This window comes from Urocitellus parryii, chromosome 1 (genome assembly GCF_045843805.1).
Source record: "Urocitellus parryii isolate mUroPar1 chromosome 1, mUroPar1.hap1, whole genome shotgun sequence".
NCBI lineage: Eukaryota > Metazoa > Chordata > Mammalia > Rodentia > Sciuridae > Urocitellus > Urocitellus parryii.
The window spans coordinates 240,630,039-240,653,801 of NC_135531.1; the positions used below are offsets into that span (position 1 = coordinate 240,630,039).

Genomic DNA, 23,763 nt, shown 5'->3' on the forward strand with positions numbered 1-23,763 from the left:
TTTCAAACAGTATATTTTTTGTGGAAGTTAGTCACCTTGTTTGTTTTTTAATTGCTCCATTTTCTTCCAATGTTCCCCCCTTTCCTGTCTTCTTCTGGGTTAAACATACTCATTCTCCACTGCTTTAAGGTCATACTTGCATTATCTTTTTAGTGTGTTATCTTTTTTGCTCGGTTCAGTTTTAAAATCCACACCCCCAGTTTTCAGATTATCTATATATGTGTGTATACACATTTATACTTCACTAATCTCTTGCAACATCCAATAGCCCATACAATGAATTTTTCACTTCAGATATTGTATATTTTAGGTTTTGAGTTTCTATTTTCTTTCCTTCATGTCCTTGAATATACTTATATACTTAAGTTTCTAGTAAGTTCTATGAAGCTCTATTAATTATAAAATTCTGGGCCATTTGGGGGTCTGTTTCTAACAGCTTTTTTTATTGTGGGTTACATTTTCCTGCTTTTTTGCATTTAATTATTTACATCGAAAATAATACTTTGTATGGAGTCTGGATTATGTCATCTTTCTATAAATATTTTTATTCTTTGTTAGAGTGAGACTATTTCTGTTGAATTTACTCTGTAATGGCCTATGGTTAGCTATTTTTGCAAATGAAGTTTTATCGCATACCCATTTATATATTTCTGTGGCTGCTTTTGTGCAGTAGTAGAGATAAGTCCTTGTGATATACATTGTCTCGATCTGTTCATGCTGCTATAACAAAATACCATAGACTGGGTGGTTAGAAACAACAAACTTTTTTTCTCATAGTTCTGGAGACTGGGAAGTATACTCAGATTTTGTCTGTTGAAGGCTGGCTTCCTGGTTCACAGATGGTGCCTTTTTTCTTCACAGTGAAGGCAAGGAAGCTCCTGGGGCCTCTTTTATAAGGGCACTGATGCCCTAATATTAATTCCCAGAGACACCACTTCCAAATACCATCACTTTGAGGATTAGGTTTCAGCATATAAATGGGGGAGGATATTCAGATTATAGCACTATAGCTCACAAGCCTGTCATATACTATCTATCTATTTACAAAAACCTTTGCCAACCCCTGTTCCTAGGGTATACCCCTGATTCCTAAGGCATCACATTTCCTGGGCAGTAATTAAAGCCTCAAATGTTCGATGGGGTCTCTGCACTTTGGGTGCTCTGCAACTCCAAGGATTCCCAGTACTGTAGAACATCTGGTATCACTGTTCAACTCTGAAGTCCCAGAGCAGGCAATCTCTTACTAGGCCCTGCAGATCATTATCCTGCATATGCACATCCCAGCCCTTATCCTTGATGAGTCCTTTAACAAATTTCTGCCTTTCCTAGGATTCTTATAAACTCTGTCTTATAAATTTGATGCTTCAGTAACCGGAACCTCTGCTTCCTCAGCTCAGTAGAATTAACACTGTCTGTCTTTGGGCTCAACTTCTCTGTGATAATTCTAAGGAAGATACTCCCAAGTAAAACCCTAGGATATTCAATTATGGGATTAAATGTCTTGTGTCCTCCTTTCCTCAAGAAATCACAGTACTGAGCAGCTTTTCCTTCATTGTCTGAAAATACCTGCTCACGTATTTTGTCCAGGTGAAAGGGCAAATCTGGTACTAGTTACCGTGTATTGGCAAGAAAAAGCTGCTAATACAAAACCAAAGATCCTAGAATATACAGGATAATCTGATGATTCTACGCACAGCCTTTTATTTATGACGCCCATTGAGTTTTCTAAGTAAACTTTTTCATGTTAACCATGTCTGGGTCCCTGAACTGTTCCTCACAGTACAAAATAGATACATGTTGGAGATGAAGAACCAAGACAGTTCTCTTCAAGCAGTTCAGTCCAGTAAACAAAGCAGATATCATACATGTTCTTTCTTCCCCATTGAAATACATCTCTGAAGTTGAGCAGGAAGAAGGGTATAATATAGAACTAAAGGTAATTAAAAGCAGAAGGACCCTTTACCAGTATATCATCCTTATCAGGAACAGATATAATGAGAAAATTGGGTAGAATTCATAGAAAGCCAAAAAAGTATATAGCAATAAACATGGTAAAGGTTATTTTTTATACACTTAGTTAGAAAAGCAAATTAGGCATATGCTAGCTTTTGCCTTTTAGGGATCACTGGTATCAGAAACACTCAACTGAATTGTCTTGAGTCCTAAAATTGAAAAGAACTGGGAACAGTTAACCTCATCCATAGAGACTTTCTTGTGCTCTCACATGTCTGGTTCTCTCTACAGTGAAGCTGTTTAGTGTTGTTTTAGTTTTCATGAAGTTCTAGCTTAAGAGAAGTTATCCAGTGACAGCACCTACTTGGGGAGCACAGAAGCATTGTTACCTACTTACTGTCCAGACATCAGGTAAGGGTAGGATACTTAGGAGAGACCTTTACACCTATTTTAAATAAATATAAGCTTTACATATAATCTCAGAGACATTTAATTCATTAAAAAAAAATTGGCTTTGCTGTGTCTAACCTGTGTTGTTTGATTGGCCCTAGTATAAGGACCACTGAGTTGTGAATATCTGACCAGGGAACAAAGCCTGACTAATAGTGGTCCAAGATATGCAGGTTTGTAAGTTCACAACAAAATCAGACTTTGATATGTTTATTTCCCTTGACAAAGAAAGATCAGAGGTTGGCACACGCTTTCTGTAAAGGGCTAGGTAATAAATATTTTAGGCTTTGCAGGCCACACTCTGTCACAAGTATTCAATCCTGCCATCGTAGCATGAAATCAAGCAGCAATAATACATAAAACAAATGAGCAGGGCTGCATTCTGATAATAGGTGTCTAGAATTTGATCCAGGAGCTATATTGCTCTTATAAATGAGTTTAAATATTTTTGGTTTTATAAAATTTTCAAAAGCTTGAAAAAACGTTTCCCTGTTTTATAAATTGCCATTTTTGTTGATTTCTTTTCCCTTCAGTTGGTAAGATAAAGCTATTTGTTGTTACTTCACATTTCCTCCAAGGGACCAAATTGGTGAAAAGAATTTTTACAGGGTACCAATACGTCAATGAATCTTACATTATTTTGCATTCTATGAATTAAAAATGAAAACTCCCTTCTCTTGGGGCTGGGGCTCAGTGGTAGAGCACTTGCCTAGCATATGTGAGGCACTGGGTTCAATCCTCAGCACTACTATAAATAAATAAATTAAAATCCATCAACAACTGAAAACTCCCTTCTCTTGACAGATAAACACTACGAGTGAAGAGTGGTGAAAGGGAGCACTGATTACCAAGTGGCCTGGCGAGAGAAAGCACTAGTCCACATCTTGTGGTGGAGAGACCTTCACTGTCTTCCCAAAATGCTGCTGAAGTAGTCTTGCTGCTGCTCTCCTTCACTCAGTCATAACACCTCTGCAACATGGGCTGCATGAAATCAAAGCAAACTTTTCCATTTCCTACCACATTTGCACCAGAGAAGCAAGATGAGAATGAAGAAACCTTTATGCCAGAACAGGAATTTCTACCTAGGATGCCTTCTCCAGTTCATGTCAATGAGGAAGTGAAGAAACCCCCAGTGCCCAACATTGTGGTGCTTGAATATGCACACCGTCTATCCCAGGAAATTTTGCATGATGCCCTGCAGCAGTGGGCACGCAATAACATCAAGTACTATGACATCCCATACATTGAGAGTGACAGCGAGGGCCTTGATGCTGTAGGATGACAACTTTGTTGACCTATGGATATAGTTGGTGCTAGTTTAAATACATGAAACAGAAGCAAACGCTGGTGTGCATATAAGTACAAATAACTCCATCTGGATGTAGAAACTTGTCTATGATAATGTCACTGGTGTAGGAAAACCTAAGATGAAATGTGTTTTAAGCAGTTCTGTGTTAACAGTAATTTCTACCTGCTGGTTTTTGGAGTTTGGTTATGGAAGGGCCAAACGAGGTCCTGTGGCACCCAGTAATCATCTGGGGGTCACACCACTTTCTTCCTGAGGCATAATGGCACCACCAAAGAAAATGCTAAAAGTATCCCAGGTTCTAAATGGTTAAAGTCACTTCTTTAAAATAACCATGTCTGTTAATTTATACCAAAAAAAAAAAAAAAAAAAAAGCCCAGATGTGAAAAGGTTTTTCCCCATAATGCCTTGGCAAGGGAGTGGCACTCAGATCATAGTGATTCATTGTGGATGGTTTGCCAAAACCATTTGTCAAGGATCCCCACTTCTCAACACCTATGACCTAAGATTAGAATACAACCTGTGTAGAAAAGTTCCACCTCGAACCCTGTTCTTAATATATTTTTATAGATGAAAAGCATAACTACCACCTTGAACCTCAGGGCCCTAACTACAACTGTTATTGAATGAGTCAGACTATGTGTAAAGCCATCTTTAAAGATATAATTTATAGAAGCCATGACATTAATGTTTATTGCATTGTATTAAGAAGTCCTAGGTTCCTTTTACAAACAACAATCCAGTAAATCTTTAAAATAACAGAAGCCAAGTCAGTAAGGTAGAAAGCAAAACCTGGTATTAATTGTGTGTTAACCTTTGTTTCAGAGATGCAGATGTGGGTACAGGTGGCACTTATTCCCAGACTTTTACTGACCAGTAGAGCAATTCCATTCAGTTTACATGGGACCAAATAATGCATGAGGATTTACAGTTGTGTTACAGAACAAAGTAACACATTCCTCCAAGAAGCAGTACTTGTTTTTTAGTAGTAATATGTGCCCATTGGGCATTTTTAGCCATACACTATGCGATTTTCATAAATTAGGCTTTTTTTCTCTTTTTACTGTTATCACGTACACACTTTAGAGAAAAAAAAATTACATAACTGTTTGAAGATCAATGGTAACATGATTTGGGAGAGGGGGAGGAAGATACTGAGAAGACAAAACTTTTAGGAAAAATGGGACTGAGTCTGTAGAATTATCTCTATTAATATTTGCTACATAGTTTAATTAAATTAGAAAGAAAATCCTTTTATTAAGATACACCAATGTCACTGAAATCTAAAGGAGGTAGAAGAAGGCTTGTGACTTCAATATATATTTGGCTTTGTATGCAGGCAGAAAGCTACACCTCTAACTTAATGCAATACTTTGAAACCAACAATTGAATCAGTGAATTCTCCAAGTTACATGAGCACAGGAAGGGATATAAAGTGATGTCCCAAATTTCAGTGGTTTTGGGATGCCTGATTATTCAACTTGTAATCCTGCAATTTGTATAATGGAAAAGCAACCAATCCTCCTCATAGAAAGACCTGAAGTCGTAGTCCAACAGAAAGTTTTTAAGTACAAAGTACATTTGTAGCTCATGAAAATTTTGAGGTTTTTCGATTTTATACTAATGACACAGACAAAAACCTAGATGAGGATGTTTTCTGTTTTATATATTACTAAGGATGCTTTTGCTGTAAGGTCATTTGCTATTGGAAAGATATAAATTAAACCTATACTATCATACTGTGGTAAGAACACAAAGCCATACAAAGCAGTATGTCACTAAATTTTTCAGTATACATAGGGGACATAGACTAGTGGGGTTTGGGTCTAACTAAATATTTTAACTTCAGGTTCCTTCTTTGCCCTCTGCCCCTGTTTCCCAGAGTGTAATAGGAATCTCTGAAAGATCCATATCTAGCTAGAAGTCTGATCTCTGTTGTCACCCTCTCTCAGCACTATGGTGGTAAAATTTTATCATTGAGCACCACCCCTGCCCTGAATTTTATTTCCATAGAATATGATGTATATATCATCTAAGAGTTATCTAAAAGCTGCTGTATTATATGTCAACCCATGAACAAGGAGCCACAGGCTTACATAATCAGTGAGTTAGTGGATAAACCAGATGGGAAGATAGCTAAGTAAACAATTTATAGTGCATGTGACAATTACTAAGACAGAGTTTGGCCTTGATGACAAGAACAGTTTTGGTAAAATTTTGCCTTCTTCATTCATTCATATTGAAACATGGGCTTTACTTCATTTTTTCATAAAAAAAATAGGGCAACTGAGAAAGAAGGAGACCTATAAAATAGAATACTGAAGAGAATTATTAGCTACTGGAAAAGGACATATTTGGAGCATTAGTGGTGTAAGGGCCCATGCACACTTACCAGCACAACAAAGACCCTCCAGGTGGCAACTGTGGAGGCTGATCATTAGAAAACAAGCACACCAATCCCTTATTTACAGAGTCACACAACCCCACAATGTGCCCCACTGCTGCTTTCCCAATTGTCTCTTACATACCATTAACTTTCATGCCTTTGGACCTAGAATTCTCCACTTTGAGTTGCTTCATCAGTTTGTTGCAAACTGCCTGTGGTTATCAGCACTCAAGGCATATTGAAGGCGACAAAAATTATTATCATCTTAATCCCAAAGGAATAATTTATATCAAGCCACCTTAATACTATAGTATGATAAAAATAGCATGGTACTCATACATCCTACTCAAAAATCATTGGTATTCTGAGATGGTGTGGAAGTGTACATTTGCATTACACATTGCAGAAATCAAAAGTTACAGACGCATTTAAGTAATGTCAAGAAACAGTAAAAATAAAATTTTGCTGGCTGTGGTGTTACACACCTATAATTCCAGTCACATGGAAGACTGAGGCAGGAAGACCTCAAGTTTGAAGCTAGTCTGGGAACCTAGTGAGATTCTGTCTTAAAAGAAAATAAAATGGCTGGGAATGTAGCTCAGTGGTAGAGCAACATGACTCACATGCACAAGCCCCTGAGTTCAACCCTCAGCACCTCCCAAAACAAAGAAAAGTTCTAACAAATACCTGGTTTAATCATAATGCCCTCATCCTGTCTTTACATGAACAAATAAGCCATGTCTTCCTTGGAGCCAGGAGCACTGGTTCAGGAGTACTACCTGCACTTTAATTTACAAAACCCAAGTTTTGTTAACAAATTCTCTTCCCTGTAAGAATTAGTTATAAAGTGGTATATTTTTTTCCAAATACGTTTGTGAATTTTTTTTTTGGTAACTATACAATAAAAGTCCAGTTGCAATCACATAGCTATAAGTTCTTATTTAATTGAAGGAAAATCTTTTCAATGCTGTATACTTTGACATTTTTTAACATAAAAGACAACATTTTCTGTATTGCTAACAAGTGTAAAGTGAATAAAAATCCACTTATACAAATAATTTCTTGAATCATTTGAGTTCAATTTAGAAGCTTTAAAGATATGAATATAAATATCTGATATCATGACATTTTTATTTCAGATCTGTTCCTGAATTTTTTGGAAGAAACCATGTCAAATAGATTAAGAATTGAGCAATACCTTCTGGGCTTCAATCTCATCTATAAGAAGGGTATAATCCATAATCTTTGATGTCTTTCTATGTTTTTGTTCTTACACACCTGAAATTTTTTTAGTTTCTGATGGATGTGGAATTAAGGAAAAACTAGAACAAGTTACCAAATAAATGATAAACTGACCTTTAATTTAAAAATTATTCTTAACTAGAACTTTAAAGCCTTACATACCTTAAAAAACACTTATTTTGTCAATAGTACCAATTATTGAAGATACTTATATTTTAAACTACTTTTAACTATTATCACACAAAAGTTTAAATAATAAAAAGTAGAGCATCTCTGTCTTAGAGACTGGGGGTCCTTATTCTGCCAAATTAGAAAATATCGTAAGTAAAAAATAATGCCTTCATTTTCACCCATGGGAAGATATTCTAATTATTTTAGGGAAGATCAAAGCTGAGTTAACATACTGGAGAGATAACCTCATGAGAACTTTTTCTTTTTGACCAAGATTTCTAATATATACAAAAGGAACTCTTATGCTATAGTAACCCTATGATGCATTACCACAGAATCCTCAAAAAAATATCAGGGTCTTTATTTTTTATAATCCACACCTAAGTTTGTTTAGCCAAATCATAAATCACTACTTACTGAAAGCCAAATTTCCCATTTCAAATAGATATAATAACTTGAGAATCTCAAGAGGTCTTTGAATTGTCCCATCCTCAGAAAAACGGATCAGAGAGTGAATAGTTTAGGCTTTGCAAGCCATACAATCTCTGCTGCAACTACTCACATCAAAGCAGCCATGGATGATACGTGCAGAAGAACACAGTGATATTCCAATCAAACTTTATTTGTAGACACTCATGAACTTCATGTAATTTTCAGAAGTCATGAAATATTAATTTTTTATTTCCTTTCCCAACCCTTCAAAAATTAAGATACCACTTCTAGTTTGTAGACTACATAAAATGAGGCAGCAGGCCAGACTGGGCTTCTGTGTTTAGTTGTCAACCTCTGCTACAAAATAAATTTTAAAAGTAACCGTCACCTCAAAATCTCAAATCATTGCTTCCCAGAGATTTAAAATAATTGTCCAAATCTTCATCAGTAACTTCTTTTAGATTAGCTGGTTTCCATTTTGGACTCTGGTCTTTATCAACTAAAACTGGCAAAAGAAGACATAGATATTAGGTTATTTATTTCTATTTAATTACTTATAGAAGCTGTTTTGTAGTAGGCATATTTTGCTATAGTACATTGTTTCCTTTCAGTATATATTTTTGTACATTTTTCTTCTAAATTAAACCCTCAGAGAATATGGAAGGACAGCAATATACCTTTGATGACTGGTGTGGGTATATTCTCACCTACTAAGCTTCATGTCTGCAGATTTAATAAAGCCACCTGAACTAATTCAGTGATTTAAACATTCATTTTCCTCTTTCAAGAAAATAATTATAAGATAAAACTAGTGTTGGTATGGTTGAAAGGGAAGACAAGGGAGAGCAAATGACTCAGATCTGCCACCTCACCTCCACCACACTTAGTTTTGGGAGGAAAATTACTTAAGGTTGAGAGAAAAGAACTTTATGCATAATTAAATGTGGACATTGCTATTCTGCCAAATCCTCTAGCTCAGATAGCTCTGAATTAAAAAAAAAAAAATCAGACTATCATGAAGCCTTGTTCTTCTCTTGTTTCAGTGTGGTCATCACCTAGTGTAGCCACATAATATCCCCACAGGACTATAAGGATGAGGCAATCTATAACCTCTTCTTAAAAAATAAGAAGAGCCATGCTTACTTCCTGGTTGTGACAACACATTACAGTTATACATGTTTTCGTTTGGGAAACTGGGTAGAGGGCATACAGGATCTCTACATTATTTCTTACAACTAGATGTGAATCTACAAAAAAAAATTTTTTTTTAAATGTTATGGTTGGGGTAGCAAATTTCAACTATGCTTAAAATGTGCATATTTAGGGTTGGGGCTGGGGCTCAGTAGTAGGGCGCTCAACTGGCACTGGGTTCGATCCTCAATACCACATAAAAATAAATATACTGTGCCCATCTACAATTAAAGAAAAAGTATTTCAAAAACATGTTCATAATTCTGGTGAATAATAGAAATATTTAAATATACAAACTCTACAAAGACTGGAAAAAAACTAATTTTTTAAGCTAATGAAAGAAGCAGTCTGGGAACCAAGGAAGAAGCTTCTCTTGGTAGGTGGAGAAAAGGAAGCTTTATATACAATTAAATGTGGACACTGGAAGCCTTGTTAGAATCTTTTGTTTTTGGAGGTTTGTTTTGTTTGTTTTAGGATGGGGTGTGTCTGTGTTGCCCAGGCTGATCTCAAACCAGCCTTCTGAGTAGCTGGGACTACAGACAGGCATGCACCATCACACCCAGTTTGTGCTGGAGGCTGTTAGGTATGGCTGTCTGGGATTCTGCAATCAGATCAGTGGTGATGTTAAACACTGATGTTCTGATGCCTACTTTTGAGTCTTCTGACCAATACTACCTACCCTCCTTGAAGTTCCACTGAAGGACAAAAGAAAAGAGAATACTAATCAAATCTGGGTGTTATTTCAAATTAACAAAAATTTTTGCCTAGGATAGAAAGAAATTCTTGCCATGTAGGCAACTGTTTTTTTCAGAAGGTCTCCTAAGATACTGTTTAAATTCCATTTGGTAGCTACTTAGCTCTACTAAGATAACCCATTTTTATTTCCTTCTATAACTAGACAGAAGTTTATTCTAGATGTAAAGAGAATTTTTGCAACTTTTCTTAATTTGCTAACTCATTTCTTCTAATTTGCTAACACATTTTTGTAGTTAGAAAATTGTAGCAAGAACATGAAATAGTTTTAGCCAGAATAAATATTGCTTTCTGAATAAAGAAGCTGTGCTAAAGAAGAGGCAACACACCTTCTCTCATTTGAAAAGTAGCTTGATAATCACTTGCTTTATGAATCAGAACTCTAGATAACACTGCTTGACTTCCAACTTTTTTCTTAAAATAACTGCAAATATTTATCTAAAAATAATACCTCCCTTTTTGAAGAAGAGCTATCATAATATATCATGACTACTTTAGCATCACAATCCAAGGTAGTACACAGGTCCTCCTAAAATCAGAGATGTAGGCACTAATCGCATGCAGTGAGAACTGGCAAGGAATTAGTGGGAAAAACGCATATTGTACTTGATTTCTATAAAACATAGCCATTTGCTCTGACTCAACTCCATTGTCTTCCAAACAGATTTGTACTTGGTGCTTATTTCTAATAATGTTATATCATGCCAGAAAAGAAGAGAATTCTACAATAGTCACTGGTTTTTACCAAAGCTTTGAGTTCAGAGAACATAACCTTTTATTCAGATAAAAATGTATATCTAGAGTATTATCAAGATGATTAATAAAAACATAAGAAAATTAGATATACAAAATATATGCAGAGAAAAAAATTCATTTTATACAATAAACAAAAACTCCTTAGAAAGATGAGGGCTATTCATAAAAGGAACTGTGGCAAGTTTGTTGGGAAAAAACTATCACTTTACTTGCTTTTTTTCTAAAAATGCTGACTTTAGAGGTGAGAAGTAAAAATGGAAAGTATAATGTCAAATGCTTTTTCTCCAGCAATGTTTAACTGCTCAGGTACAGGCAAGGAAAGTAGATGGTAGGATTCAACCACTGCCCAATTTAACCAGGCCAGTAGCAAAAGAGGAAGAAGGGAAGGAGAATTGAGGGCTTTTGCAAGGAGTCAGCAGCAGGATGAGTCTACAAGCTCATAAGGCAGTCCATGTGACTGTAAAAGCAGGATTACTACTTGTATGTAAATTAGGGAGCAGTAACCAAGTTAGGTGAACTTTAAGAGCAATATTAGTTTCAAGACTGAACTTCCCTTTATATCCAGTATATTTAAAAACACAACTTGCCAATTTTTACAAAAGTTTAATTTTCACTAATAAAAAAACTACCAACTTTAAGTAACATTGTATGCTCACAAATCCTATTTCCCTGATATCTAAGAAGGAAACACAGCTATTTGTTACTTACCAGCTCTAACGCCTTCATGGAAGTCATGACCTCTCTGAAAGAAAATTGAGGTTAATGTAGGAGATTTCTAGGCATCCTTATCCTGGGTTATGTCTCTCTTTCAGCCGCTGCAACCTCCTCTCCCATGACCATAACCTGAACCAATGACATTTAGAGCCTGACAACTCTCTGATCATCAACTCCAAATTTTATTTGTGAAACTTTGTTCACTGCTGTGATGCTCTTGGTCTTCCTCAGGTCCCCTGATTCCATAACTCTTCCCCCTACACTGGCTTCCTATTGCTCTTCGTACAGTCCAGTCCCTCCAGTCCATTCATAGGTCACTTTTCCTGGAAAATGCCTCATCTTCCTCAAATGTCCTCTCTTTTATACAATTCTAGCAAAATCCCTGCACCAGCAGAACCCGACCACTTATCTCTGTCTGCATTTGAGCAGCTTAATCTAGCTGAACAAAAATCATACAACTGTAAGTGGTTTTGTTTAAAATTCATGATCACAACTCTCAGACAGGCATGGAAAACTATCCAATCTCTTCCCAGTTCCCCAAAATAATAATTTAAACTGTTTCTTGCTTTCTCTGCCTCTTCCCCTAGAGAACCCTCTTACAGTATTCTCTAATGATCTAACCTCCTACTTTATTAAAAATAGAGAAGCCCTCATGAATGAACATTCTTATGTCCTCACCACTGAAACATGTATTGCCAACTGCAGCCATCTGAACCTGCCTTCTTTTTCATGACTATGGAGGAAGGGACCATTCTCCTCGCAAGGCCAGTCCTTCCCTACACTCCAGTTCACATCTCCTTCACCTTCTCAAAGAGTCTGCTTGAGAAAGTCATCTACTCCTCTGCCTGTTTGTTTTCATGGAGTAGATTTATAGGCAGTTTTTATTTTCTTATTTATCTTTTTCTGTATTTTACATTGCCAGTGCAACTGCATAACTGAGTGGGTGAGTTTATGCAGTTCAAGTCACTTCCTAGTTCCACTACACAGTGACCATGTAACCTTGCCTAGAAATTTCTCTAAACCCCAGTTTCCTTATATGAAATGGCAATACCAATACATCCATCACAGGATTCTTTTAATCCATATTCCAGTAGGGCCTGACACATACTAAGTATTCATAAGTTATTATTAGTATCATCAATATAACCATTTTTCTCAACTGGATCATTCCCAATTTACAAACAGGTTCTAGTCCGTTCCATGTTACAAAATGAACCTCACAGTCCTAGCTTCTACCTATTTCTATTTCAATTACAAAAAAAAAAAAAAAAAAAAAAGTTGTATACACATATTGTGTCTACTTTCACATCTCATTTGCTCATTTCCTCTCCAACTTTCTGCACTCTAACTTCTTCTTCCACCACTACTCTGAAGATTTGACAAAATCACCCATGGTTTCAGGGTCACCAGATTCAAAGAATACTTACTTCTAAGCTCATCTGCCAGATGTTTTGACAGTGCCACTGCACTCTCTCTACCCCACCTTAAAATGGTGGGGGTTCCCTAGGGCTCAGTTTTGGGATCTCTTGATTTCTAGATGATCTTATCACTCACTGCCTTAATGCATCAGCCTGAGTGATGAGCTCTATTAAAGATCATGGCACTCCTCTGCTTAAAAACCATCTAGTGGCTTCCATTTTAATCAGAACAAAAGTCAAAGATCTTACAGCTTGAAGCCCCTGTATGCTCCACCAGGCCCTTCCCCACAATATTGCCTCTGACCTCATTTTTCACTCACCACTACATTACCCCTCCCTCCCACATGGCCTCCTTGTTCTTCCTAGCACAGGGAGGTACACTCTCCTCAGAGCTTTGTATGTGCAGTTCCCTCTGCCTGGGATGCTCTCCCTCCAGAAATCTACATGGCTCACTACTTTTAGAGTCTTCATTCAAAGAGCAATTCTCTGGTTAACCTATCTATAGTTTAACCCCCACTATGGCTCTGTATTCTGTATCCTATTTTCTGTTTTTTTTTCTCCTTAGTATTTACACTCAATAGATTTTAGCTACCATTGCCTCCTCAAGAAGTAACTTTAAGACATGGTCAAAAAGAGCTTTATTTCTGATTAGATTAACAAATTTGATGTCTTAATAGCTATTTCAAGACATTAAAATCCATTAGGCATGTCTGCTTTCTGTAATTAAACTAAATATTCCCTTGACCATAAGTTTATATTAATCTAAATAATATGATACTTAAGGGCCCTCTGAACGTAAGGGACAATTCTGCCTTTATAAAGTTTATTATATGGACAAAAAATCTGACTGAAATATTTCATGATATTCACATTGCCTTTGATTGCTGTCTATATTTACAATAGTACTTTCAATGTTAATCTACCAACTAAAACATGTCACAAAACTAATATTTTCCATTTATGCATATATCAACTTATAAGTAATAATCCTCATTTTTGCAGAGAAAGAATTCAGGTTTAGAACAGTTATGCTCGTTGCCCAAGGTGACAGAGACCTTGCCTACGAAATGGACAGTGTTCATTTTTAATTCCACATGAGGTCAGAGGCCTTTTTATACACATGCAAATGCAACTGCTATGTCATAAAGGCTTCATGATAATCTGGGTAGCAATACCTCCACAACCCTAAAATTAATTGGCCTGTTTGTTTTCATGGAGTAGATTTATAGGCAGTTTTGATTTTCTTATTTATCTTTTTCTGTATTTTACATGTTCTACATAATGAGCATATATTACTTTCCTAACTAGAAAACCATATTTTTATTTATTTTTTTTAATAGAGAGAGTGAGAGAGGAGAGAGAGAGAGAGAGAGAGAGAATTTTTTTAATATTTATTTTTTAGTTCTCGGCGGACACAACATCTTTGTTGGTATGTGGTGCTGAGGATCGAACCCGGGCCACCGCATGCCAGGCGAGCGCGCTACCGCTTGAGCCACATCCCCAGCCCATCAACTTTTATTTTTTTTTAATTGGTTGTTCAAAACATTACAAAGCTCATGACATATCATCTTTCATACATTTGATTCAAGGGGGTTATGAACTCCCACTTTTACCCCAAATACAAATTGCAGAATCACATCAGTTACACATTCACATTTTTACATAATGCCATATTAGTGAACTTTTGTATTCTGCTGCCTTTCCTATCCCCTACTATCCCCCCTCCCCTCCCCTCCCATCTTCCCTGTCTACCTAATCTGTTGTTGTTCAGTTCTCTCCCTTGTTCCCCCCCCCTTTCCCCTCACAACCTCTTATATGTGATTTCATATAACGTTGAGGGTTTCCTTCCGTTTCCATGCAATTTCCCTTCTCTCTCCCTTTCCCTCCCACCACTCGCCTCTGAGAAAACCATATTTAAAAAACAAATTCTTACCATACATGCTTGACTCATACGATATTCCTCAGTTAATACATCCTTCAAGGTCTGGGAAGACCCCTTTATGAGGTGTCTTAGAGTGATCTTTAGAGATGTTGGAGACATTTGATTAATTACCTTTTGGGGAAAAAAATATTTGTTAGTTGTAGCCAAATAGTTCCTTTATTGTCTATAATAAGCCAGAAGAATTTCCATGCAAGTCATATTAAAATATGCCCATTAATTCATATGTCAAAGACTCACAAAGGGTTATGCCTTAGCCTAATCCTGCCAAAACACCAAAATTTAAAAAAAAAAAAAAAAAAAAAAAGAGTTCTGTTACAAAAAGAGATCATTCCACAAGTGGGGTAAATTCTATACTTACAACTTAATGTACCTTTGGGGTTTGCCTGGCATAAATTATGATCCCAACTAAGCAACCAGTGATTATATTTAAATAAAATTAATGTGCATATTACAAAGTAGTAATATTTTCAGTGGACACTTTCTCTTACAATGTAAAGAAAGTAAAGGAGTTAAGAAAGGCAGTAGCTTTTCCTTCCCACTGACTCTAGAAGTGTCTTATCTGAACTCTTCACCTGTAAATAAACCTACTTACCTTGGAAGAGAGAAGACAGAATGATCCAAGTTACTATGAGGCATTCTTCTATAGTATTTAAATAATAAAATAAGAATTATAGACTGACTTCTTACTACAATGCTATGCCACTTGTTCTGAATTTAGAGATGCTATTACCAGTGTTCCAATGCATGAGCATGATCGTAACTACCTGGCTGATGAAAGAGTCCATTCCTTGTCAGAGACACCCGATGCCTACATTTTCCTTTATAATTGCAATATATAGTTTCCAGCTTATTGTTCAATGATTGCTCAAAGGTTTAAACTTTATTTTGTGAATTCAAAGAATTCCCCACTTCAAGAGCCTATGTTCTCTGTATTATCCTTAAGTCTGGTGAACAGATTCAAAGAACAGGTTGAGTGGCTAGGACAGCATCTTACCTGGCAGTTGGCAGAGCTTAAGTAGATGACTACCATACAGGAAAAGTCTAGGAAAGATCAGGGACCTACATACAACCACAGTGCTGCTGAAGAGAAGACAAGAGAGCTATTACCTAGTTGATACTTCCTGGAAGACAAGAGAATTGAGGAGGGGAGGGGAGAGAAGAGTAGAAGAGAAGAAAAGTGGATAGGACAGAAATAAAAATGTTCTTCAAGGGAACTCACCCTTCTGAGCTAGGTGCTTTGTGGACATCATCCCACTTACTCCTACTGCCTGTTCCTGCCTTTCTAGTCACAGGGCATAAGGATAACACCTCACAGCAGTCTGTATGCTGTGCCAGGAGGCCTCTCCTTTGGTAAGCAGACAATGGGTCCATTTTGTTGACAAATCTACTAGTTTTCTTTAGTAGGAGCAATACCCATATTGTTGTGAGTACCTGGAAGTGAGTACTTGGAAGAACTTTATTCACAATGCTGAAAATTATACTGAAGGGAAAAGCCACCTTCTGGCTTTTTTGTCTACAAGGTCAGTGAAACCACAACTCCTTCATCAACAACATTGTAGTGTGTGATCCCACAATTATTCCTCAGCAAAACTGTAAGAGCTAACTGCTTATGGTTTCCATTTTGATTTTGCAAATTGTAAAAGTCTGTCTTTTGTTATACTTCCTCAGTTGGCTGAGGAAGTATATTCCATAAGAAAGGCACTAAGGGCCCCATTTATTTGTCACCCACACATGAAAAAACGAGGGGAAATGCTTCATCCAAAAAGCTGTTAGACATTTTATGAAATATTGACTATTGAAAAATATTTCTGTAATACTGATACTGCATAAGAAAAAACTGGCATACTGACAACCTAAGGGTTTAACTATTCTTAGTATGCTAGCAATTTAACATTGAGGCTTGGGGTTAGGCTCTAGGACCACAGAGCTCTGAGTTGGAATCCCAGCTCTACCACTTCCTAGATGACTGACCTTAGTCTCCTCATTTGTAAAAATCAGGCTAATACTACCACTTGCCTTGTAAATGGCATGGCAATAAGGGTACTGCAATGCATCAGAAACACAGTAGAATAAGGATGTACTGAGCACATCCCTATAGCTCTTAGGGAAGTTTGTTAATATGTTTCATTACACTTTGGGAAAGGAGATGGGAAAGATGAGGAATGAGGAAACCAAACCCTGATATGAATCTGTCCAAGGTGACATAGAAAGTGAGTTAGGAACCAAACCCAAGGGTACTAACTCCAATTCCTACTATACAAGGCTATAAAAGTAGTCAAGATTGTCAAAAGCTGCAGAGAATTCAAAAAGAAAAAGGATATCACATCAGGTAATGAACAGAAACAACTGAAAACTCATGTAATTTTGATAGTGGAAGACAAAGTAAGGAAGACAATGTCAAAGGAAGGCATTTTAACTTGTTTAAGGGTAGAAAAGCTTTGAAAATAATGGCATAAGAAAATGTGCCAATAATTCAAGATGGTAAACTTGAAGATACTGAAAGGAGGAAATGACTGATACAATTAGTTCCTACACAGGAAGGAAAAGATGGAATGAGCACACAGATGGGGACTTTTCCCTTGGCGGAGAAGTGAGAAATGTATTAGAATCAAAGAAAGATGAAGATTGTCAAAGCAGCCATGGATTTGTTAGTACAGACTATTCTGAAAAATTTGATGAACAATTAGGACTTTCATCTTTGGCTATGCCAGAAATGTGTACTGATGCAATTCTGTACCCACACAACCTAGTGAACATGTTTCTACTCATTGTAAAATACTGGTCAGTGTTCTAATCAATTTCTCTGACCCATTAAAGATTGTCTCCTATACATCAAGAAACCAACTTCTTTTTTCCTTTACTTTTATCAAAATGATTCACATTTTAATTGCAGATCATTAGAGTCTACTCTGAGGAGTAGAAGTGTCTACTTCTGAGGAGACAATAATAAACAGGACATGGTCCTTGCTCTCGAAGAGCATTGTATCACTATAATCACTGCCTGCTGGATAAGAACCCTTCTTTCAAGACTTATCAAAATTCAACAATAGAAAAACTCAAGATGTTGTCTTTCCTCCTCCCCCCGTCTTAGAAAACCCAATAACACATCTTGTGACATGCACTTTCAATAGAAAAATAATATGCAATAGGGCTGATATAAAACTAGAATATTCAGTACATCTATTAACACAATTAAAACATTTTATCAAGTAGGTCTTGGGGTTGACTGAAGAGGTATATAGGTATGCCCCTATTTTTTCTTTCACTATGTGAACTTAGAAAATGTTCAGGTTTTTCCATTAATAAATAAGGATGCCATTTATAACATTCTCTAAAAGTCTAGAGTTAATCCTCAAAGAAAGAATCTGTTATAGTTAATTTTAAATGTCAACTTGACTGTCTCAAGGGATGACCAGATTTTGGATTAAACACAAATTCCTGGGAATGTCTGTGAGAATGTTTCTGGATGAGATGAGCATTTGAATTCGTGGACTGAGCAAAGCAGAAGACCCTTCCTAATATGAGTGGATAAATCCAATCCACTCAGAGACTGAAGAAAAGAAAAAAGGTAGAGGAAGATGGGTTAGGCTTCTCTCTCTGCCTGATTCCTTATGCTGGGATATTAATCTTCTCAGGCTCTTTAAATTTAGACTCTTTTCCTTTCCGGCTTTCAAACTCTAGCACTGGCTCTCCTGGGTGTTCAGTTTGCAGACAACAAAACATGGAACTTCTCATCCTCCATAACTGCTTGAGTCCAATATCTTATAAAACAACTCTTTTATATATTAATTATACGGATTACACACACACACACACACACACACACACACACGTAAACACCTATCTCCTTTTGGTCCTGTTTCTTTGGAAAATCCTAACACAGAATTCTAAACTTTGGAATTCATGTATATTTCGATCATTTTACTTTTTAAAATGCATTTAAAATAGTTCAATCCCCAGCACCATTAAGAAAAAGAATAATTACTTTTAACATACCATATTACAGACAAAATTTTTTAAAATCATCTGATCATCCCAATAGCTGCAAAAAAAGTATTAATGATAAAATCCAACCTTTATTCAAACCAATAATCACCAAAAAACCTTTTAGCTGATTAAGACTAGAAAGATCTTCCTTATATTGACTTAAAGAAAAATTCCATAGAAAACCTATAGTAGTCAACGATTTTAATGTTCTTAAAGATTTTTTTCCAGAGATTGGGAATAAGACAAAGATGACTATCATCTCATCACTTCTACTGAATATTTTGCTAGAGGTGTTGAAGCAGTGTAGGAAGCTGGGGCAATATGTGGGGACAGGCAGTCAGAATAAGGAAAGGAGAGAGTGACAGGAAGAGAAAAAAGAACTAAAGGAGGAGAAAGGGAAAAAAAAGTGAAGAAGGAAAGTATATGTACAAATAATTCAAAGTAATCTGCAAACTATAAATGACTCAATGAGTTTAGACAAGTCACTGGATATAAGGTCAACATACAAAATTTAACTTCAATTTTACGTCTACATATCAACAAAAAGTGAATTTTTAAAATGATACCATTTACATTGAAACCATTTAAATATCTAGGAATAAATTCACTGCATGATGTAAATGCAAGTCCTCTACAAAGAAAGTTACATCTTCACTAAGAGAAATTAATGCACCTGAATACCACACTTTATCTGTGGAATTGAAAACTCAACATTCTGCTTTCCCCTTGGAAGTCTGGAATTTTGGTGTGTGCTCGGCACAGTGCCTACAGGTCTAGTCCCTAGTGAAAGCCTTGTACACCAAGTCTGTAAAGTCCTTCACAAGTCTTGTCTCAACCAGGTGCTAGAGGAATTATGTAAGTCCTGTGTCACTCCAGTGAAAGAGGACTCTTGGAAGCTCGCTCCTGGTTTCTTCCAGATTTCACCCCATGTGCCTTTCCCTTTCCCTTTGCAGATTTTGCTTTGTATATTATCATAACATGAGTACAACTACATGGAAGTCTCCAGAATCCTTCTAGCAGATATCCAAACTTGGGGGTGTTCTTGGGGACCCTTGATATAGAAGACAATGACCTATATTGCCTTTTAGATTCCAATGTTCTTGAGGATCCTTAAGCCTTAGTAACACATCTATTAATATAAAAGCTTACAGAGATGGCCATGATTTCTTAAACAGGAAATAAAAGAAAACCTATAGTAATCAACAATTTTAATGTTCTTAAAGATTTTTTTCTTTAAGAAATGTTCTTAAAGATTTTTATCTTTAAGGATAAGTTGGATTAATACTAAAATTAACAGTTTCTGTTCATCATGTGGCACTATTTAAGAGAGAGAGAGGGTTGGGGTTATAGCTCAGTGGTAGAGCGCTTGCCTTGCATGTGTGAAGCGATGGGTTCGATCCTCAGCACCACATAAAAATAAGTAAAGATATTGTATCCATCTACAGCTAAAAAAATTATAAGAAATAAAAAATAAAAGAGAGAGAGAAAGAGAGAAAAGGCAAGTCACAGAGAATGACTAAATGAAAAAGAAATAATATCATAAGTTGATAAGGCTGTAGAACCAACCAATGCTCAAAAGTAAATGTACAATCATATTAGGAAATTATTTGACAGTAATAAAAATGTATGCATATTTGATGACTTTGCTACCAAAAGACATACAAAAACATTCACAGAAGCTGTTTATATTCTTATCTTTATATAGTGAATTAAAGTCCATTCCCCAGAAATGTATGTTGAAATTATGTTCATTTTATTGACAGTATCTTTTAAAGAGCAAAAGTATTTAATTATATTAAAGATCATCTTACTAGGGGTGGGGATGTAACTCAGTGATAAAGCATTTATCTAGATGAGTAAGGCCTTGAGTTCAATCCCCAGTACAGCAAAAAATAAATTAAGGATCATCTCACCAACTTATTTATTTTTTCTGTTCATTCTTTTTCTGATTTTATATATATATATATCGGCTAAGCCAAATTCACAACAGAATTCATTTCTGCTTTCTTTTTTAAGTGGTGAGCCATAGCATTTACATTCATTTTGAAATATATAATCCATTTTGAAATGCATGTGGTACAAGGTAAGAGTCAAGTTCTTTTTTCCCTTGCATATGGATATCTAATCATTACAGAACCATTTGTTGAAAAGACCATCTTTCCCTCACTGAATTACCTGAGCACTTTACAGTAGCCTTCGTCCTAGTGTTAAATCAGGTGTGAGCCATCTGCCTGATAGGAAAGTGATTTCAACCCAGACCTGAATGAGCATTGTGTCTTATTCAGACCACTGCTTTTCTGTGACTCTTCCCTTGGTCTTGTGGAGTTTTACCTAAAACACATACCGATGAATATTCTGGAAATTCCTCCACAAAGAAAGCCAATAAAACCTTTTTTTCCTTCCCTCAGGGACATAGGTAGTTGTTTCATATATTTTGTCCAGTTTTCTACTTGTTTACAGCAGAAGAAAAGTTCCTTTCACAGTTAATTCTTCATGAATGAAAGCCTACCACTTTATGTTGAAACAGTATATTTTATGAATAATTCTCAAAGTTTATAAAAAGATGAATGAAACCTTCAGGATGAATTTCTCTTTTTAGTATTTTGCTCTTTTTAAAAATCCATGTTTGGGTTATCACTCTTAGTTTTCCTATCCCTTCTCCTTTTTTTGGTGCATAAATCTGTATGTTAACTTCTTTGGGAACGAAATTGTGTATCATTTACTCTTCACAAAATGGGTATTTTTAAACAAATACGTAATCTCACATTGCTAACTAGAAAGAAGAATCACAGTTATCTTGTTTTTAAAATTTGTTCTAATTAGTTACACATGACAGCAGAATGCATTTCGATTCATTGCACACAAATGGAACGTAACTTTTCATTTCTCTTGGTTGTACATGATGTAGATTCACACCATAAGTGAAGTCAAGAAGAACTTATATGCCCTCTCTCTAAGCCTTCACACAATAGGCCATCCCCTATCAACAACAGAGAACACAATTAAATGAGTTAAAGATAACTGGTTTCCTTGGCCATTCACTCAGGACCAACTTCCTGGATATAAACAGAATCTATTGTTCCCTGTTTTTGTTTCTCTGACTCTCTGGCCATGGACTTCATAGAGCCTAGCTTTCCTAAGGATTGGTTGTCCATTTAGATCTCCTTCCTTGGCTTAGTGTTCTTACCAAGGGCTTAAGGGTAGGAAGAAAAACTTCGATTTTCTTCTTTGTGTGCTCCTTTGTTTACACTGCAAATGGATACTTGAAGAACCTTCTTTATTTTGGAGAGCCTGGTAGTCTCATCATCAGAAATGAGAGATTCAAAAAGAAGAGGGAGTTTCGAGCTGGGGATTTAGCTCAGTGGTAGAGTGCTTGGCCAAAAGAGGCGGGAGGGTGGGGCAAGGAGCTCTTTCAATAAGTCAACACAAAAAACTCTGAAAACACAATTTAAAAATTGGCAGAAGACTTGAAATTTATCCAAAGAAAACATATATTTGTATATCAACAAACATATGGAAAGACATTTAAGAACACTAATCATTAGGAAAATTCAAATCAAAACTACAATGAGTGGTCTGGGGTTGTGGCTCAGCAGTAGAGCACTCGCCTAGCATGCGTAAGGCCCTGGGTTTGATCCTCAGCACCACAAATAAATAAATAAAATAAAGGGTATTGTATCCAATTACAACTTAAAAGAAAAAAACTTCAATGAGCTATCATCTTATAAATATTAAGATTGGTAGCCATTGGGATGTCAAAAATAACAAGTGTTGGTGAGGATCTGGAGAAAATGGAGCCCTTATACTGTTGGTAGCAACATAAAATGAAACAGCTATATGGAAAATAGTACAGTTACTCCCTGAAACATTAAAAACAGAATTAACCTATAATCCATATGGGTACATATCCAAAAGATTAAAAACATGGCCTCAAAGAGAGACACCCATGTTCACAAGAGTATTGTTCACAATAGCCAAAAAATGTAAACAAAATGTAATATATCCATGCAATGCAGTGATATTCAGCCTTCAAAACGAAGGAAATTCTGGCACCTGTCACTATATGGATGAAGCTTGAGGACAAAATTCCAAGTGATAAGGAATTCCAAAGGAAAAGTTCTATGTGATTTCAATTACATGAGCACTAAAATTCACAGAAGCTCAAAGTAGAGTGGGATTATTGCCAGCAACCATAGGGAGAGTGAAAGTCAGAGTTGTTGTTTAATTCATCTAATAGAGATTCAGTGGAGGAGTGTCTGACCCCAGCCCCTAAAGACCCAATCGTCTCACCTGACCTTGGGACACTGCCCCCCTTCATTGTATGGGAGGCAGAATTTTTTGTTCCCCAATAAAAGTGTACACCCTAGCGTGTTCTCTCTCTCTTGCTAGCCTCTTTAGTAAACCTCGCTACTTTAATGGGTAGCTAGAGGCTAGCGGTCCTGGAGCTGGTTTAAAGGTAATTAGAGTCTGTCTCTTTAATTCAACCTCCCTTAGGATTTCTCACAAAGCCGAACCTTCACATATAAAGTCTGTGCTGGCTGCTGGCTAAACTCAGTTGTGTACACATTTATATAAAAATAGCTTTTCTTCTATTATCAGTTATTCTATAGAAAAATCAGAGTCCTTAACTCAGAAATACTACTTAAGACTTAGCTATTATAAATAAATGTAATCTCTTACTAGTTTAAATAGGATCATATTTCCATTAAACCTCTTGCTTAAAAAAATACTTCATATTAAACAGAATTCATCAATTAATATCATAATTTCAAAATATCATCAGGTGACTATTCGTCAGTGACCCAAACTTTATGATAAAAATCTTCCTAAAAACTCCCATAGGACAAAGGGGACTTCTTGGAAATGAAACAGGGTTACAAAAATCCCTATCTGTTACATTCAAAGGATATAATCCCAGCTTGACTTTGCCCTCAAGAGCAGGCCAATGTTTACTAGAACTGCTTCCCAGGCCTTAGGTTACAACCACCACAGACCACTGACACCCCTCAGAGAGACTTCCGCACTCTAGGACTTCACCATATCAGAGAAGAAAGAATCCATA

The 23,763-nt window shown here is 36.3% G+C and overlaps 2 protein-coding genes across 3 annotated transcripts in view; one reads left to right on the plus strand and one right to left on the minus strand.

Moving 5' to 3' along the window:
• The first annotated feature begins 3,379 nt into the window (after nucleotides 1–3,379).
• Akap19 (A-kinase anchoring protein 19) lies at nucleotides 3,380–3,818 on the plus strand. Its single transcript, XM_026389023.2, has one exon. The coding sequence runs from the start codon at nucleotides 3,380–3,382 to the stop codon at nucleotides 3,683–3,685; it is 306 nt and encodes a 101-aa protein (XP_026244808.1). The 3' UTR covers nucleotides 3,686–3,818.
• Nucleotides 3,819–8,112: 4,294 nt separating this feature from the next.
• Nucleotides 8,113–23,763, minus strand: part of Hibch (3-hydroxyisobutyryl-CoA hydrolase) — a 77,754-nt gene continuing 62,103 nt past the window's right edge. Inside the window, exons 12-14 of one of the 2 annotated variants that reach the window (XM_026389056.2) lie at nucleotides 14,706–14,825; nucleotides 11,349–11,382; nucleotides 8,113–8,445 (exon numbers count right to left, since the gene is read on the minus strand). In XM_026389056.2, coding sequence (XP_026244841.2) covers nucleotides 8,330–8,445; nucleotides 11,349–11,382; nucleotides 14,706–14,825 — 270 coding nt within the window. In that variant the 3' untranslated portion in view covers nucleotides 8,113–8,329. Of the gene's footprint in view, nucleotides 8,446–11,348; nucleotides 11,383–14,705; nucleotides 14,826–20,015; nucleotides 20,147–23,763 lie in introns of those variants that run through there. The other variant, XM_077799089.1, reaches the window with a different exon arrangement.

Excerpts from the sequence above, each read along its gene's own strand:
- Akap19 (XM_026389023.2), top strand. The coding sequence starts at position 3,380 with ATGGGCTGCATGAAATCAAAGCAAACTTTTCCATTTCCTACCACATTT.